At 41.2% G+C, this 15716-nt stretch overlaps 4 protein-coding genes across 4 annotated transcripts; 2 read left to right on the forward strand and 2 right to left on the reverse strand.

Annotated features, from left to right (window-relative positions):
- Nucleotides 1-2332: 2332 nt before the first annotated feature.
- LOC116189563 lies at nucleotides 2333-3988 on the forward strand. The gene is made up of 2 exons (XM_031519278.1): nucleotides 2333-2544; nucleotides 2637-3988. Exon 2 carries the CDS (start codon nucleotides 2932-2934, stop codon nucleotides 3340-3342), a length of 411 nt encoding a protein of 136 aa, XP_031375138.1. The 5' UTR covers nucleotides 2333-2544; nucleotides 2637-2931; the 3' UTR covers nucleotides 3343-3988.
- Nucleotides 3989-8601: 4613 nt separating this feature from the next.
- Nucleotides 8602-9084, forward strand: LOC116189571 (cytochrome c oxidase copper chaperone 2). The gene has a single exon (XM_031519289.1). The coding sequence runs from the start codon at nucleotides 8620-8622 to the stop codon at nucleotides 8866-8868; it is 249 nt and encodes an 82-aa protein (XP_031375149.1). The 5' UTR covers nucleotides 8602-8619; the 3' UTR covers nucleotides 8869-9084.
- Nucleotides 9085-9728: 644 nt separating this feature from the next.
- On the reverse strand, nucleotides 9729-11133 carry LOC116189582 (metallothionein-like protein type 3). Its single transcript, XM_031519301.1, has 3 exons — nucleotides 10890-11133; nucleotides 10628-10675; nucleotides 9729-10038 (listed from the first exon to the last, which is right to left on the reverse strand). The coding sequence occupies exons 1-3, from the start codon at nucleotides 10934-10936 to the stop codon at nucleotides 9936-9938; spliced, it is 198 nt and encodes a 65-aa protein (XP_031375161.1). The 5' UTR covers nucleotides 10937-11133; the 3' UTR covers nucleotides 9729-9935.
- Nucleotides 11134-13995: 2862 nt separating this feature from the next.
- Nucleotides 13996-15214, reverse strand: LOC116189553. Its single transcript, XM_031519267.1, has 2 exons — nucleotides 14702-15214; nucleotides 13996-14595 (listed from the first exon to the last, which is right to left on the reverse strand). Exons 1-2 carry the CDS (start codon nucleotides 15197-15199, stop codon nucleotides 14431-14433), a joined length of 663 nt encoding a protein of 220 aa, XP_031375127.1. The 5' UTR covers nucleotides 15200-15214; the 3' UTR covers nucleotides 13996-14430.
- Nucleotides 15215-15716: the final 502 nt, after the last annotated feature.

Here is a 15716-nt window from a genome sequence, read left to right on the forward strand (position 1 = left end):
TAGGATGTAGATTCAGGCATTTTACTCCCATCTTCAAGGAATCGGATCGATGCATTCTAGATAAGCGAGGCGGGGATTGTGGACACGTTCTTCTTCGTGGGCATTGGGCCCTAAGATGTCGTGAGGCAATATACAAGCATAACTGGTACCGCAAATGCCTCAGCTATTTGCCACAGCTTGCCACCAATGTAGGTGGAACTATAGGGATGAAGAGGATGTAGAAAATGTAGACTCGAAGTTCGATGACCAATGACATCCCTTACGATGTCTTATGGCTTGATATCGATTTTGCCTCAACTATTTTGCAACTATAGGAATGAAGAGGTGGCCGGCGACCTTGATTGGAGGTAGTGGCCGCAATCAGGGCCACCATCTCCGGAATCGAAGGATTTCTCTTTTTTTTCTTTAATAGCTTTTATTAAAAAAACTCGACGGAAACACGTGTGGGCTAAAATCACATTTTTTTAAAAAATTGAAGGATGAGATAGTGATTTTTCTGGGGCTGTTTTTAAAATTTTAAAACTTGAAAAAATGGACGGTCAAGATTAAATTGAGGAAAATCTAAAGGCTTAAAAAGCTTTTGCACAGTATAGAACTTTTAAAAATATGTACTGTATAATTTGGGTTTTGGATAACCATTGATTTCATAAAATTTATTTTACTTATAGTGGTTTCGTAACATGATCGTTAAGTTGGAAAACTAGAAAACGATCATAATTCTCAAGACTAGACCAATTTTCACGATAATAACGCTAAAACCGGATTGATCTAATAATAACAAGCTCTTTTAAGCATCGAGTCACATTTTTCTAATTTTCTCATTTCAGACAATAAGTCCAACCCATACAATCCCCATAAAACGAGAAAATCTTAAATGATCCTACTTCACAATGATGTGGTGAGGATTAACTTATAAGATTATTTCAATTAACGTATTTATCACAATTAATCAAGTGATTAGCATTCATTATTCTATTTATTGCAATGTAATTAGTATTTTTTCATGCCACGTGACGATATAAGATCACCAAAGAATCTCTCAATTACCATCAAATCCATGTCTAAAGTCTGTTTTCAGCACCTAGTCTGATTTTGATTACATGTCTAAACGAAAACCTGATTTTTTAACTATTACCTCATTTATAGGATATGGTTAAAAAGTTGAAAGCACCCATTGATCTTATTTTTATCATATAATTTAAAATAAAATAGAGAAATTGAATGACAATATTATCCATATAATACTATTTTCCTTTCTCTCTTTCATCCAACGTGTCAATCTTTCCTCTTTTTTGGTGAACATGTCAATCTCTAATTATTTCTCTCTTAAGTTCACAATTTCATGTTCAATCGTATTATTTTTGTTTCCTTTTCAATTTTTATCTCTAACTTTTACTTTTTATTTTTCGCACCATTAATTTTTTTGTCTTTTAAAACAATAAACTCATCCATAAGTATATTGAAAAATCGTTACAATTGTCAGGCGGTTTGCATGGGTAGAGTCCGGTCTAGTATATGCATATACGTATACGTAGATATAGATAAGAAAATTGCATTGTGGGCTATTATCAATTTTGTGGGCCCAAATTGTATTATCATGGGGACGGAGGTATTGGACTTGTGACTGTTAGTCCCATTACTAGGCCCAAATCTATATAGGAATTCCTTCATTTTTTGTCATCAATCATGTGAATTAAGCAAAGAAAAATATAAATCATATGCTAATGTACTATAACTAACATGGATAGATTCACATATTTAGACGCTCTTTTCTTTTTCCAAACAAATTATTCGTTCTCGAGTTATATAAATAAAAAGAATCCACGATTGAATTTTAACCTTTAGTGATTCCGACGTATCTTAAGCTATTCTAAAGTTCCGTTGGGAGACAAAAGGAAAAAAAGAAAAAAAAAGAATCTGCTTACGTACAACATAAAAGTAAATTACGTCCCATTGGTACCCGAGGTTCAGTAATCGGAATACTTATATCTCGATCATACTTCCTATAGTGTTTCATCGTCCATTTTCCATCTTGATTTGCTCGACGGTTCATCGCCGAACATTAGATTAATCGTGGATAGTCTGTTTTAAGGCTCGTCCGAGAGACATAATCAGTAATGTTCCGTTTGGTTTCGCAGTTAAAATCACAAAAATTTTAACTTTAATTTTAACTTAACACACTATACAACAAAAATACACATTTTTCAATTTTAACTTTAACTTTTTAACTCAACATACTATATAATCATTTATCATTTTTTACAATCAAAATCCAAATTACTTTTAATTCTGAAACCAAACCCACCATCATTATAAGTGTTGCTAACTAGTCAGTTGTCACTTGTCCCACCCCCCAAAAAAAATACTTCGTCACCAACTGAACTTATCCCCGCTCTAACTCCGGTCGTGTCATGTCCACCGAGCAGCAAGAACATGGAGATGCGGCTTCGTCGAACTGTACTCTCCAACAGGGTTTTGCTGATCGAGTGGGTTGACTTGTCGTCCCTCACACCACGACGGTTTTGGATTCGGGGGGCATGAAAGGTTCGTCCTTTATGCTGAGCTGCTTGAACTTCGATCTATTTTCATTGTAATAATCAGCTGCTGATGTTTCCTTTTGACACTCTCTGACGAAGGTCTTTGGTCGAATTGGGTATAGAGTTCGTGCTTTTTCTTTCTTCACCTGATGCTTGGGTCCTGAATTTTGGCGAATCGTTGTTGGTGGAGACTCTGTAAGTGAAGCTGTCAAGGCTAGGCTGAATCAGGGCTTGAATCTTTTCCGTGTAATATTTATTATCTGGGGAGAAACGTCAGGAAGTTAGTGCAGAATCAGGATCACTTGCGACCGTTAGAAAGAAAGCTAGGGCAGAAAGATTTCCCATCTCGGTTTGATTCGATAGAAAGTTCGTGTTTTCGAGTCCGATTCGCCTGATGGGTTCACCGGCGTTCTTTGTGATCTGTAACCTACATTCCATGGTAGCCATTGCGTGTGGAGGCTTAATGATGTTCTACTTGGCTGAGATATCCTCCATTAAGTTCCAGGGATCGACGCCTCACGATCAGCTACTGATCCGAACCTCGGATTCCTTCTCGGGTCTGCTCCTAGTGGCGATTGGGTTGTTACTGCTGATGGTGTCTTTTGTCAGGAACAGAGATTTCCAGAGCTTCTTCGCCAAAGGTTGCGTGGTTCTCCATGTTTCAATGGCCGTCTGGAGGTTTTGCTTTGAGCGGAAGGTCGAAGATCTCATTCACAAGTGGCCGAGGCAGGTCCTTGGTGACATTGCTCTGGCTCTTTCCTGGGTCTTCTTTCTCGTGTACTCCTGGAGGGAGAAGTATGATTAGGAAGAGATTGGGTCATTCTGCTAAGATGGTGTCGTGAGGACATTCTTCCCCATAATCGCAAAACCATACAAATTAGCTCTACTGATGAACAAAAAATGTTGCTTCATTAATTGCAACTCTTGATCGCTTCTTCCACAGCTCAACTGTGAGATTATTCTTCTCTACATGACGAAATGCAATTTAGCTGGGTTTGAATATGATAGGCTCGATGGATAGCGAATTTTCCGGGTTTATCCAGAAAATGGATGTCTAGCTTCTCCAGGATGGTTCGGTTGACATGGTTGACTGCATTTTTAGAGATAATCAATTCTAGGTATGGGCTTCTCTTCATAAGATTGAAGTGCGGTCAAGCTAGCAGCGGCAGTACAGCTCTGGGTCGGCACTCTTTGATTGAGGTTAGCTACCAGGCAGGATGAAGAATCAGACACCTGCTCTGTTGAGTTGGGATATTTTGCTCCCTCTAATGTCATAGCGAGTACTTTGAACAGATGGTGCTTTCTTGATTTGTTCGGAGATGTATATATGCTGTCCGGTTCCATTGCTGCCTGTCTGCGAGTATAGTTTCCTTGTGGAGATCGTTCACTGATTATACAGAGAAAATGGAGATGTGTATGTGTTCACTTCACCTGCAATGGCCCTTTTGATATACCAGTGTATCCATTGGAATAAAAAAAGCGTGCCCGGTTGGCTGGTATCCAAAGAAGCCTTGCTGATCGCCCTTCTCGCTTCCTTGTTAATCTTGAAAAAGAGCTACGAGTTGAGTACACCAGGACACCCTAAGAAAATGAGGGAGAGTTCTGGGAACTCAAATCTCGCACAGATTGGCTCTCAGAGGGCGATCGAAACACTAGATTCTTTCATGTAAGCACCCTTTTAAAGCGGAATTTTAACAAAATCACGGCTCTTAAAATTCCTGTTGGATCATGGGTTACTGATCCTGATCAGCTTACCACTCACGTGAACTCTTTTTTCACGAAGCTTTACAGCACTGAACACATTTCATCCCGCTTGAATCAAAACATTGAGTTGGATACAGAGCATATCTTTTCACCCCAGGCCATTCAAGATCTGTCTCGAGTCTCGACCCATTTCTGATCTGGAAATTCTCAGTGCTCTCATAAACCTAAAGGCCTACAAAGCCCCTGGTCCCGATGGCCTTCATCCTGTTTTCTTTCAAAAACATTGGACCATTGTCAAAGATTCCATTATTTCTTTTGTAAGAAATGTTTTCCAGAGAGGCAAATTTCCCGAGGGAGCCAATGACACCCTTAACTCCGTCATCCCATAGTGTTCTTGTCCGGAATCCATTAATCAATTCCGGCCCATAAGCCTCTGTAATGCTACTTACAAAATCATTTCAAAAAATTTGGTGAGGGGCTAACAACCTTTTCTCGATAGTTTCATTTCCCCTTTCAATCTAATTTTATCAAGGGATGTCGTGTGGCGGACAATGTGGTTTTATTGCGTGAAGCTCACATGTCCCTAAAAAATAAACAAGGTGAAAAAGGTTTATGATCTTGAAACTTGATCTTGAGAAAGCTTTGATCGAGTTGGGTGGGGGTTTGTTTGAAATTTTCTCTCTTTTTACGAACACCCTGATGTCTTTACACGAGTGGTTATGCATTGTATATCCTCGACTAATACCAATGTTCTTTTCAATGTCCATTGAATCTTTCGTACCCTCGTGAGGAATCCGACAAGGCGACCTATTATCATCGTTTATGTTTTTATCCTTGGAATGGAAATTCTCTCTCTTCTCATAGAGCAAGAATCTGCCAAGGGTGAATGGAAGGGGATATGCCCTTCCCTTGCTCATGGAGTGATTACTCTCTCCCACTTATTCTTTGCGGATGATATCCTCTTATTTGGAGTTGTGGATCACAATACTTGTTTGTCCATTAAAAATACCTTGGATTATTTTTGCAGGATTTCTGGTCAAAAAATTAATTTTACCAAATCCATGGTTTTTTTTTTTTATGAAACCAAATCCAGGGTTATCTTCTCCAAAAATACTCCGGTTAGGATGAAGAGTTTTGTCCAAAGTACTTTGGGCATCTCTGAATCCCCCACACTTGGAAAATATTTGGGTTTTCCCATGGAAATGTCTTCAAGTCGATCCTCTTCTTTTTTTATTTCTTGGTAGATACGTTCAAGGATAAATTATCGGGCTGGAAAGCAAAATCTTCTTTCTATGGCTGGTAGAGTCATCCTTGCAAAATCTGTCCTTACTTCCGTTCCCTCGCATATCATGCAATGCACACTCCTTGCTCAAACTATTTGTAGTTCTCTTGACCCTCTAACTCGAAACGTCATATGGGGATCTACTGATAGCCGGAAAAAGCTCCGTTTCTTAGGGTGGGACTGCATTACTAGCCGTAAGGGAGAAGGAAGATTAGGTATTCCCTCAACCGAGGGTAGTAATACCGCTCTCTTGGGCAGCTTTGCCCGAAGACTTCAGAGCGACGATAGACCTTGGTCCAAAGTGCTCAAAAGAAAGTACTTTCCATTCTAAGTATTTAAATTTTCTTAATGGCTCGGCCATCACCGCTGGTACACAGTTGTGTTCATTAGGTACTAAATGGGTCATGGGAGATGGCACAAATATAAGCTTGTGGAATGATTGTTGGCCAGGCAAAGAGCCCCTGAGATCGCAAACTCCTAGTCCTCTTTTGCCTGTTGATAATAATCTCAAAGTGGCTGAATTTTTGTGCGATAATTGTACTTGGGATGAAAGCAAGCTATCCTTCCACCTCCCGGGAAATATTATAGATCTCATTTGTAATATCCCTCGAAGTGTGACTGGTAATGGTGGGAATGATAGGATGGTATGGAAATGCTTTTCAAATGGTATTTTCACCACCAGCTCAGCTTATGTTCTAGCATGTGGGAGGGATCTCTTTCCACTAGCAATTCATGGCAATGGCTCTGGAAAACCGACACTGTGCCAAGAATACAACATTTTTCCTGAGCATTCCATGGAAAATTATTTTTCCATTTGCTGTGTGGACCCTTTGGAAGCAGAGGAACAACTTCATTTTCGATAAGAAATGATTACATCCTCAACCTGATCGTCTTTGTCTGGAACTCGCGGCTGAGCATTTTGCCTCGACTACTCCTGCAAGAAAGTGAGCAAATAGGAAATTCTAGTGCATTGGACCCCTCCTCCTTATGGATGGTTCAAGCTGAACTCTGATGGTTCATCGGGGAAAGCAGGAGCTGGTGGGGTCATTCGCAACCACCTAGGAGGCTGGATCAAGGGCTTCTCCCATTACTTGGGGACCACGACCAGCTTAATGGCAGAGTGTTGGGCTCTTCGGGGACGGGCTATTCATGGCTCGGGATTTAGGCTTTCAATCTCTTATTTGTTGAATTGGATGCCCGAGTGGTAGCTGACCTATTCGTGCGATGATTTGATACTGATGCCTATCATTTTCGATTACAAGATTCTAGCAAGTCCCTTCACTACTTTTAAGATTGGACATGCACTTGGAGAAGCTAACTCGGTGGCGGACTTTCTTGCTCGGAATGCTCGGGAGGCACCTCCTTACTGGCCTTACAACTCTGGCCAGAGCTATACTGTCTATTTTTATTCTCCTCCTGTAGGGATTTACGATTTCTTATTGTCTGATCAGATGAGTATTGGTAAAACCCGTACTGTGCGTACTAACCGATGTATTTCAGATGACAATGGCCACTTTCCAATATATATAATTTTCCTTATATTAACAAAATTCTAAATAATTAATAAAGGAGAACGATTTTAATCGACTCAATTTGGCCCAAATTTAGAGTCCCAAAAGCCCAAAGAGAAGAGTGACGTGGCCCACTTGGACCCTTGCATTGCACCTATGAGACTCAGAACGCCTTAGTTCTTTCCCAGCATTTGTTCTTCGAAGAGCTGCGTTGTCTCCAACCCAAAGCAATAACAGGAGAGCTGCCTTGTCGAACGACCTCTCGTGAGATCCCTCGGCGGCGGAAATCGAACGGTAAGCTTTCACAGTTTTGTTGCTCCTCCGACATTTCTGTGCTGGTCTTGTCGATGTTTTGTTTTCTGGGATTGAGTCGGAGAGCGCCAGTTGCTTACCCGAGACGCTGATGTCGGCTCTGCAGCTAAAAGTCGTGGATGTTTCAAGCTGGTTGTCCGTTCTACAGAACTTCGAGTTATCAGCTATGGTGATAGAAAATTGTGTGTATCGATAATCGTGCTGGCAGATTTATATAGATTAACTGAACAACGTACACACGCTCGCAGTTGTTACCTCTATAACCTCCATGTAGGCCATATGTGTCGGAAAACCATATGTGCTTCTTGTTCTGGGGTTATCCTGACCAGCACTTTATTCTAGCAAAATCTTGCTCCCGCTTTGAGCTTATTGCTGGATGTTTTTTTTAAGCCCTTTTGATTGCCAAAATTTGCGTGTGGAATGATTGTATTGCTCGTAACTTTGGTTGATTGCCGTGTATTCCAGACTTATTGATGTGATACTATTCTAGAGACCGAATAGGTTGTTCACTATGTCTTGTGTGTGTCACTGACCATGGATATGGCTGTGGTAAAATATTTGTTATGGACTTGTAATTGAAGGTCTGGCATTCTACTAGGCTGGAATGAGTGATTTGGTTGCTGAATATGGGACCTTGCGATGATTTATTGTGAGCAGTAAGAGGTGCTTGTAGATTTGCTAAAGCTGATGAGTGGTGAACAGTGAATATAATGATATATGGGATTACTGTCATGGAGATAGGTTGATGTAGGTTGTTCCTGCTGCTGCTGCATGCTTGCTGCTGTCCTCTTATATTCTTCCCATTTCTCCTCTCTTCTATGTGTCTCCTTACTTAAACACTCCTTCTCTCTAATTTCTCTGTTTCCTCTGCCTCTCATTTGTGATTACTCCTGTGCCTTTTCCATTTCTATTGCCACCAGTCTCTTTGGCCAGAATGAGCGCTTCCCCTCTATTATCCCAGTGAATGAGTATTTTCTGGAGGAAGTGGTTTCAAATGTTTTAGAAGAGTGCGATGTGTCTTCTCTGTTGCATTTTTGGCCAGTCTGTGCCCGAGTTCTGGTCATTTTATAATTTGATCCCCATTAGTCAATTAATAAAAGGGTATACATAGGGATCAAAATGTGTGAGATTGGGAGTGGCATCATTTTTTGTTCTTGTAATTGGATTAATGATGGAAACACAAGTTGGATCAATTCTATTGGATGTATTTCGTGGTTCTCATCCTTTAATCATCCTTATTTTGGGTTACCTGTAGTTACCAAGCAACTATACAATGGGTGGACTTCCTTTCCAAGATGCTACTTCAGCGTTGGCTTTGCCAGAGAATGGATCAAAGCATAATCAAGTTTCATCCGTGACAGCACCGGCACCAGAGTCTAAGCCAAAGAAGAAGATCTGCTGTGCTTGCCCTGAAACTAAGAAGTTGAGAGATGAATGCATTGTAGAGCACGGGGAAGATGCTTGTTCAAAGTGGATTGAAGCTCACATCAAATGCCTCCGTGCTGAGGGGTTCAATGTCTGATTTTATCAGAGGTTATTAAGTCGAGAAGATGCATGTGCGTGGATTCTGGGGGTGTGAAATATGCAAATTTTTGTTGTCGAGACAGCAAGTAATGAGGTTATAGAATAAAGTGGCCAACTGACTTTCTCAGATATTGGATATATATCTGTTCATGATTATTCTTGTAAAAAACTGAATTTTTTGAATTCAACAATTCATTGGCTCAATTTTTATCCTCTTCCCTCGATCACGTTATATTATAGTTGTGTTGTTTCCAATTTAGTAATTGCTAAAGTATGGAGCTGGTGATTGGAAAGATCAACCATGTTTTTACTTATTTGTTGATGCAGTGCACTATCCACGAGCTCATCTGATGGTTTATGGGTATGGTAACTGTGACCATTAAAATTTTTCTTTTTCCCTGCTAGTCCACTGGTATGATGGAACACTTGCATTGCTTCTTATATGTAGGAAGAAAAACCAGATTGGTTTGAAGGAGAATGATAGCCTTATGATTGCCAATGTATTAATGCAAGAGAAGAGAGGTATCCTCTTGAAGTATAATTTAGTGGATTATATCAAGAGATATCCTCTTGAAGTATAATGTTGGGGCATGTTTACTTCATATTTAGATTCTGTATTCTGACATCTCTTTTCATCTTCTCTCTGTTACATATTTTATTAACGCAATTTAATGCAGCCAAGTAAGATTCCCTCCTTATGATATTTCGTGACTTTCTTGCTCTCCGTGACTTGATATGTTTTATATGTGATTGGTATGTTTGCTTAAGTCGGACTTGAAGGCGCATTGCTTGATCCCATCACCACAGTTGCGAGGTAGACATCATTGTTTATGAAGTAATGTATTGTGTAGACATCAGTTTACACTAATAATAGTGTTTTATTAGACCACAGAAAGCCACACCTGTGGCCGCTACATCCATATAAAATCACAGAACACTCTCATGATAGACACATACATTACTGGACTAGAACACAGGCATCAACAGGAAATTAACATCAGAGCCACATTATTAGGATTGTTTCAGTTCCTGCAGATACTACATAATGATAATCATATCATTCGCTTAATGACCACAGGTGCAATTGGTGCAGGAGCAGCTGCTTCCGCACTTGCACTTGCCGTCATTCTCAGCCGCTGGAGCATCCATGACAACAGCGTCATCATAGCTGCACAAGTGAGACAATACAATCATCCAGCATGGTGTGTATAATGACTTAAAAACGAGTCTACCTCCCTAACAATGGTTTGACTCTTCCTTAATCCAGTAAGAAACCCACGTCCCTGAACTGCTTTTTCATTCTCATTGATGTTTCTTTTCATCTATTTATATTCAATATTTAGTGCCGTTGGTTTAGCCTGTCGGCCATTGTCTATCTACCATGGAAAAACTAGTTTGTCTTCTATTTTCCCTCTTTGTGTTTCTTTTTCCCATCTTATGCCAGTAGAGTTCTCCTGTTTCGATTTTTTTGAATTTGAGATAAGCAGTTTGGAGTAAAGTAGGCTAACCCCTCTGTTGATATTTCCATGTTTATCAGTTAGTTTCATCGGGAGCAATATCTGGTTCTAGGAATTTTTGTTTCAGGGAGTAGATTTTCCAGGTTTCTATGAGATACTGATGGAACTATTTGTATTTTCACTTGACATACTCGCTTATCATAGCAGTCTAAGCTACTACAGCTGTTCCGAGACATCTGTTAAACTGCTTTATCAGAAAATAAATAACAATAAAAGCACATTGAGAAATAGGCATGGTACCTCTTCTCGGTCTCCACAACGTCAATAGTGTAGCTGCTTCCCTTCTTCCTGCAGTCATAAAAACTTCACGTCTTAATCACCCATGTAAAAAATTACATGTCTGATAGGCCATGCTATGTTTGTATCATATATATTGCATGATCGTATATGAGTCGGTAATGACCCTAGCTTCAGATCTAGCAAGTATAAACATGCTAGGACATCCAGTATAGAAGTAGTTGTATATAGACACTTGCATATGGAAAAGTTTAGAAGCACTTACACGCACTGGCTCTTGTCAGCACAGTCGCAGTTGCCACAGTCGGCCATAGGTGATCTAGGTAGTTGTAGCAGAGAGAAGGATTTTCAGCTCTTGCTTGCTTGTTTTCTGTGAATGCTTATATGTTCAAGATGCAAGGAATGGCCCAGTATTTATAGATGGAGGAGTTGCATTAGATGTCAATGGAGTTAATGTCAGTGGTGGGGCCACAGATGGGCACGAAGCTGCACACTCCAACTCTCCTTCCTGATTCTCGCACCATATCATGTTAAAAGAATCGGTAGGATTCGCCTCCCCTGTTGGACCTGCAGGTCTGCAGCATCAAACTGCTGCTGCCGTGATTGAAACGGTGTGGGATAAAGGAGGCTGTAGACAGATTTTTCATTGTCAGGATCCATCCAGGGGAATCTTTAGACCACATCGGGCTTGGCCTCCTATCCACCCCTACTGTCAGCTTCAACTTTTCCCTGTGGGAAGAGATCAGATATATCTGTCATTTAAAGTATGCTCTGCTAGAATTCGAGATGATGCTGTTGCCACATTGTGCTGTCTAGTAATGGGAATGCTTTCGCGGATTCCTTTTCCCTAGGAAATCATTTTCGCCCATTATTTTTTTAAGGCAATGCATTTAGCTACTTATGGTTCAACTTTCCTTTATCGAATTATCATTTTATCTTGAGCTAAATCATTTTGGTGGCTTGTGAAACAGTCACAATTGCTTATGGAATGAACCTAAGGTTTCTTTCATTTTTTTTTCTTTTTGTCAACCAAATTCCTGCCTTTGTTTTCTATCTTTTCTATCTCAAAGTTATCTAGAATTTTTCCCTCCCTTTTAGTTTTAATATAATATGTCCTTGTCAAGGGAAAAGAAAAGATTCTCCATTGAGCATTTTGTTGATGATCAAATACTTCCTGGACTCACAAATATCAGGTGATCAGACGACTTCTCGACAAATCGAGAGCCGGCTACGATCTGCATGGTTGCTGTGGACTTCTTGAGTTTATTACTCAGCTTATTACTCCGTGAGGAAGCATGAGAAGATTTATTATAAAGCTTTTTCCCTTCACATCGGAGTAGGCTCGATTTTTCGTTTATCACTGCACTGTTGATTTTATTGCAAGTTGCAGCCAATAATGACCCAAGCGGAAATAGACTGCCGATTCAAGGTGTAAGCCAAAGGGCCTTTCCCCGTGAAAGCTCTGTGCATGTTAAAAGCTTCCACTTCTAGATATTGAAAAGATGCATCTAGTAATCGAGATCGATTATATCCGATGGAAGATTGAGAAGAGTTATTAAAACCCGAATTCATATCTCGAAAATTTCCGACATCTTAGAGCAGTAGAAGTGGCTGGATTAGTTTTGATGAAAGCGGACGGGTTCGGTCCGGTTCGCAATCGATCTTGAACTTGGTTTGGAAACAAAGCCTACTCTTTCGGACTCGTAGAAATAAGGAGGCATGTTGCACTTCGCAACATGAAAATTTTGCTAAGAATGATGAACTCTGGAGAGCAGAGGCAGCAGAAATGGGCCGGGCTTCATTGGGCCTGGGCCATCCAATGGGTCAGCCCGTTGAATGTGGCTGAGGTGTGTAACTCTTGACCCAGATCCATTGACACGTGTCGGCTCTCCAGCGAGTTTCTGGAACGACCCACCAGCTCTCTTCTCTCTCTCTCTCTATGTAACCGTTTATGCTTAAACACTTAAACCCTAAACCCATTGATCGCCGCCTCCGATCGACTGAGAATCAGAAGAAAGCTCACAGAAATGGCGAAGCCCGCCCTACGTATGCTCCTCAACAACGGCAAGGCCGCCGTCGGCCTCATCCGCGGCTCATCATTGAGCCGTTCTGGCCTCAGCTCCGTCAAGCTGGCACCGAGTCAGTTCCTCAGCCACCTCGATTTCCAAGAGCTGCCACGCGTGGACCTGGACGCTCTGCTGGGAGCTCAGGTCTCGGGTCACCTGCTGCGGGCGGGTAGGAGCATGCCGATCTTTCACACGGAGACCGGTACTAGGTCCTACTGCAGAGGACGGGCTTCAGAGATCTCTGACGAGGATGAGGACGACGACGGCGATGAGGATGATTGTTTCGAAGAGTGGTCCGATGGTAGCGATGAGGTGGGCTCCGATGAGGTCGTCGACATTGATGAGTTCGATGATGACGAAGACGATGAGCAGACGAGGAAGTCGCTATGATTTACCGTGTGTCCTGCATCCGGGTGAGATCGTTCGGTTCTGCGTGATTATCGAAATTAGGATATCGTGTTGGAGTCGATCGAATCCTTGTTTGCATCTGAGAGATGGTTGCAGTGTCGGTCCCAATTATGTTTCCAATGTTTGAACGGTAAAACAGTGGGTTGGCGTCTGAGCAGTGAGCATTTGACGCGACATTCAATTCGGTTTATTTATTTCCTTACTTATTATGCCCAGAAAATGACGTATGAACATTTTGATTAGTTAAAGTTCGATTTTTTTAGTCCGTGGCTCAAATTTCCAAGTTCAAGACACGAGGGCTGAGTGGACGGGTCAAGAGGATGGCAGGTAGGAAGGAACATATCAACCTTGGGAATATAAGGTCCCATTTGATTTATAAATTTAATTTTAGAATCACGATTTTGATTTTAATTCAATACACTACACGATAAAAATACACGTTTCTCAAGTCTCATCTCATTTATTCTTTTTCACAATCAAAATCAAACTTACTTTAACTTTAAAATCAAACGAATCATAAACAAATAGGGTGGGGGACTTTAACTTTAAAATCAAACGAATCATAAACAAAAAGGGGGTTGGGGATACCAAATATTTTGAAAAAAATTTGCCTAATACCGTCTTTTCAGGATTATATGGGGTATTGTAATTCGAGAAAGAGCGAATTTCGAATTGCATGGGGTATTATTGTAATTCGAGAAAGAGTGAAGTTCGAATTGCGGAAATGGCTTCAGCTGTTAGTTGGATAGCTCTGCTAATTCCGTGCATTGAAGGAAATTCCCAAGGTCATCAGTTACTCGTGCCAGTGAAGTGCTCTAGCTAATAGATGCATGCCTGCCTACTTTAATTAATTTCGAAACAAAAGGAAAAAAAAAAAAAAGGGCCCAAATTCTCAAATTGACGAACGAATTCGATTCTTTATCATAAGATTGCGAATCATATGCGACTGGGCACGAGCAAGTATCTCCCTGTAGGTAAGCTGAGATTAACAGATGCAGGCAAGAACCAGAGATCCCGGCTGTCTTATGAATAGTCCCTAAGGAACGCATGATGCACTTTACTGATGAACTCTCGCCGTGCACATAGTAAGATGGACAGCATATACTATAATAGTAAGCATCGAGAGACACGAAAATCCGACTTCCTACTTTGCTGCACGCCTCTAGCTCATCCATTAGAAATCGATGATTGTTAGCATCACATCACGGAGTCGGTTTTTCATAGTATACACTAGAGAGGGCGTCGGTGTCGGTCGCGTGATACGGAGGAAAGGAATCCGCAAGCAGGCATGGCATGGCAAGGCAATTAATGGTAGTGGGGGCCAAAGCTTTATCAAGGTTGAATGACCAATTGGACCTGTGTCTTGAAGAGTAGCACGGACACGAGGGAGTCGTTGAGCAAGAAGTAGAGGAAACCGCCCGGCGAGTGCGTCACGAACGACCCGAAGCTCTTCCCCACCACGCAGTGCCACGCCGGCCCGTATGTCGAGTCGAACTCCTGCACTTCCCAATGAACCAATTTAGCACCACTTGAAACAGAGCAGCACCCAATATGAGAAAGGAAATTCAAGAAACAGAGGACTAGTGAAGCAAGATGAGATTGCCTTCTTGAGAGCACGGGCGAGAAGGGAACTGTTTTGTGTGAGCTTCGGAACGGAGTCGGCGATGGACCTAGCGAAGCCGAGGGCGTGCTCCTGCATGCGGACAGGCATGTCAGCCGCTCTCAGCCGCACGTTGAAGCTGATCGACATGGCCGCCAGCTTGACCTGGTCTTCCATCCCTGAAGACGAAGACGAAGAAGAAGAAGAAGACAACGACAATGAGGAGGACGAAGATTGATCATGTGGGTGGTGCTCCGGTTGGTTCTGGACGACTTGCTTTTGCTTCTGTCCGCTGAATTGGGTTTGGATTTGACTCTGCTCCTCAATCTCCATTTCTCTGCTCGCTGCAACTTTCTCAGGGGAGACAGAGATGCAGAGAGACGGGAGAGAGAGGAGTGGGTGGAGGTTTGAAGTTTGACTGAAAACGTTTGACTGAAGGAAGAAGGAAGAGGAACGAGAATGTTTTGGTGGGTGCCGTCCATGAGTTCCATGAGCAACCATCCTTTGTCCTTTATTAACCAACCAAACCAACATGCCAAAAAAAAAAGAAAAGAAAAAGAGAATCATCAAGTTTCAATTAACTCCCAAAACTTTTATCCTCCGTCCAAAATTCGATCCCTTCATGCGATTTGGAACATATGTTTGGTGTAGTCGGAGATGGTGAGAACATAACATAACATAACATGCATATCTACTGATATCATAAAATTCTTAACCATTGATCATTTTAAAATAAAAAACCGTGAAATTTCTGATTATTCTTTCTTTTTTTTTGTTTTTTCCTTAAGATTATTTTATATCATAATTTTATCATATTATATTATATAAATCACGTAACTCAATCAGTTAAATTCTACACGTAGTTGCATATATAGGTAGTTGCTCGTGCTATCTATGGCTTGTTTGATTAGTTCACTTGAAGGGCTTCTTATTTTGAATTGCCGTAAGGTGGATTCCCGAGCGATTGAGACAGATCATTGCCTTAGGGAGGTGAAAACTATGAGGACTTTTGAGAAGG

The sequence above is a fragment of the Punica granatum genome, chromosome 1, assembly GCF_007655135.1.
Source record: "Punica granatum isolate Tunisia-2019 chromosome 1, ASM765513v2, whole genome shotgun sequence".
Taxonomy (NCBI): Eukaryota; Viridiplantae; Streptophyta; class Magnoliopsida; order Myrtales; family Lythraceae; genus Punica; species Punica granatum.

Bases quoted from the DNA above. Each gene is read 5' to 3' on its own strand.
- LOC116189571 (XM_031519289.1), top strand. From the start codon at position 8,620: ATGGGTGGACTTCCTTTCCAAGATGCTACTTCAGCGTTGGCTTTGCCA.
- LOC116189553 (XM_031519267.1), bottom strand. From the start codon at position 15,199: ATGGTTGCTCATGGAACTCATGGACGGCACCCACCAAAACATTCTCGT. The intron at 14,596-14,701 runs GCAATCTCATCT...TGGGAAGTGCAG, and splicing joins TCGCCCGTGCTCTCAAGAAG to GAGTTCGACTCGACATACGG.
- LOC116189563 (XM_031519278.1), top strand. From the start codon at position 2,932: ATGGGTTCACCGGCGTTCTTTGTGATCTGTAACCTACATTCCATGGTA.
- LOC116189582 (XM_031519301.1), bottom strand. From the start codon at position 10,936: ATGGCCGACTGTGGCAACTGCGACTGTGCTGACAAGAGCCAGTGCGT. The intron at 10,676-10,889 runs GTAAGTGCTTCT...TTATGACTGCAG, and splicing joins GCTGACAAGAGCCAGTGCGT to GAAGAAGGGAAGCAGCTACA. The intron at 10,039-10,627 runs GTACCATGCCTA...TCACTTGTGCAG, and splicing joins GTTGTGGAGACCGAGAAGAG to CTATGATGACGCTGTTGTCA.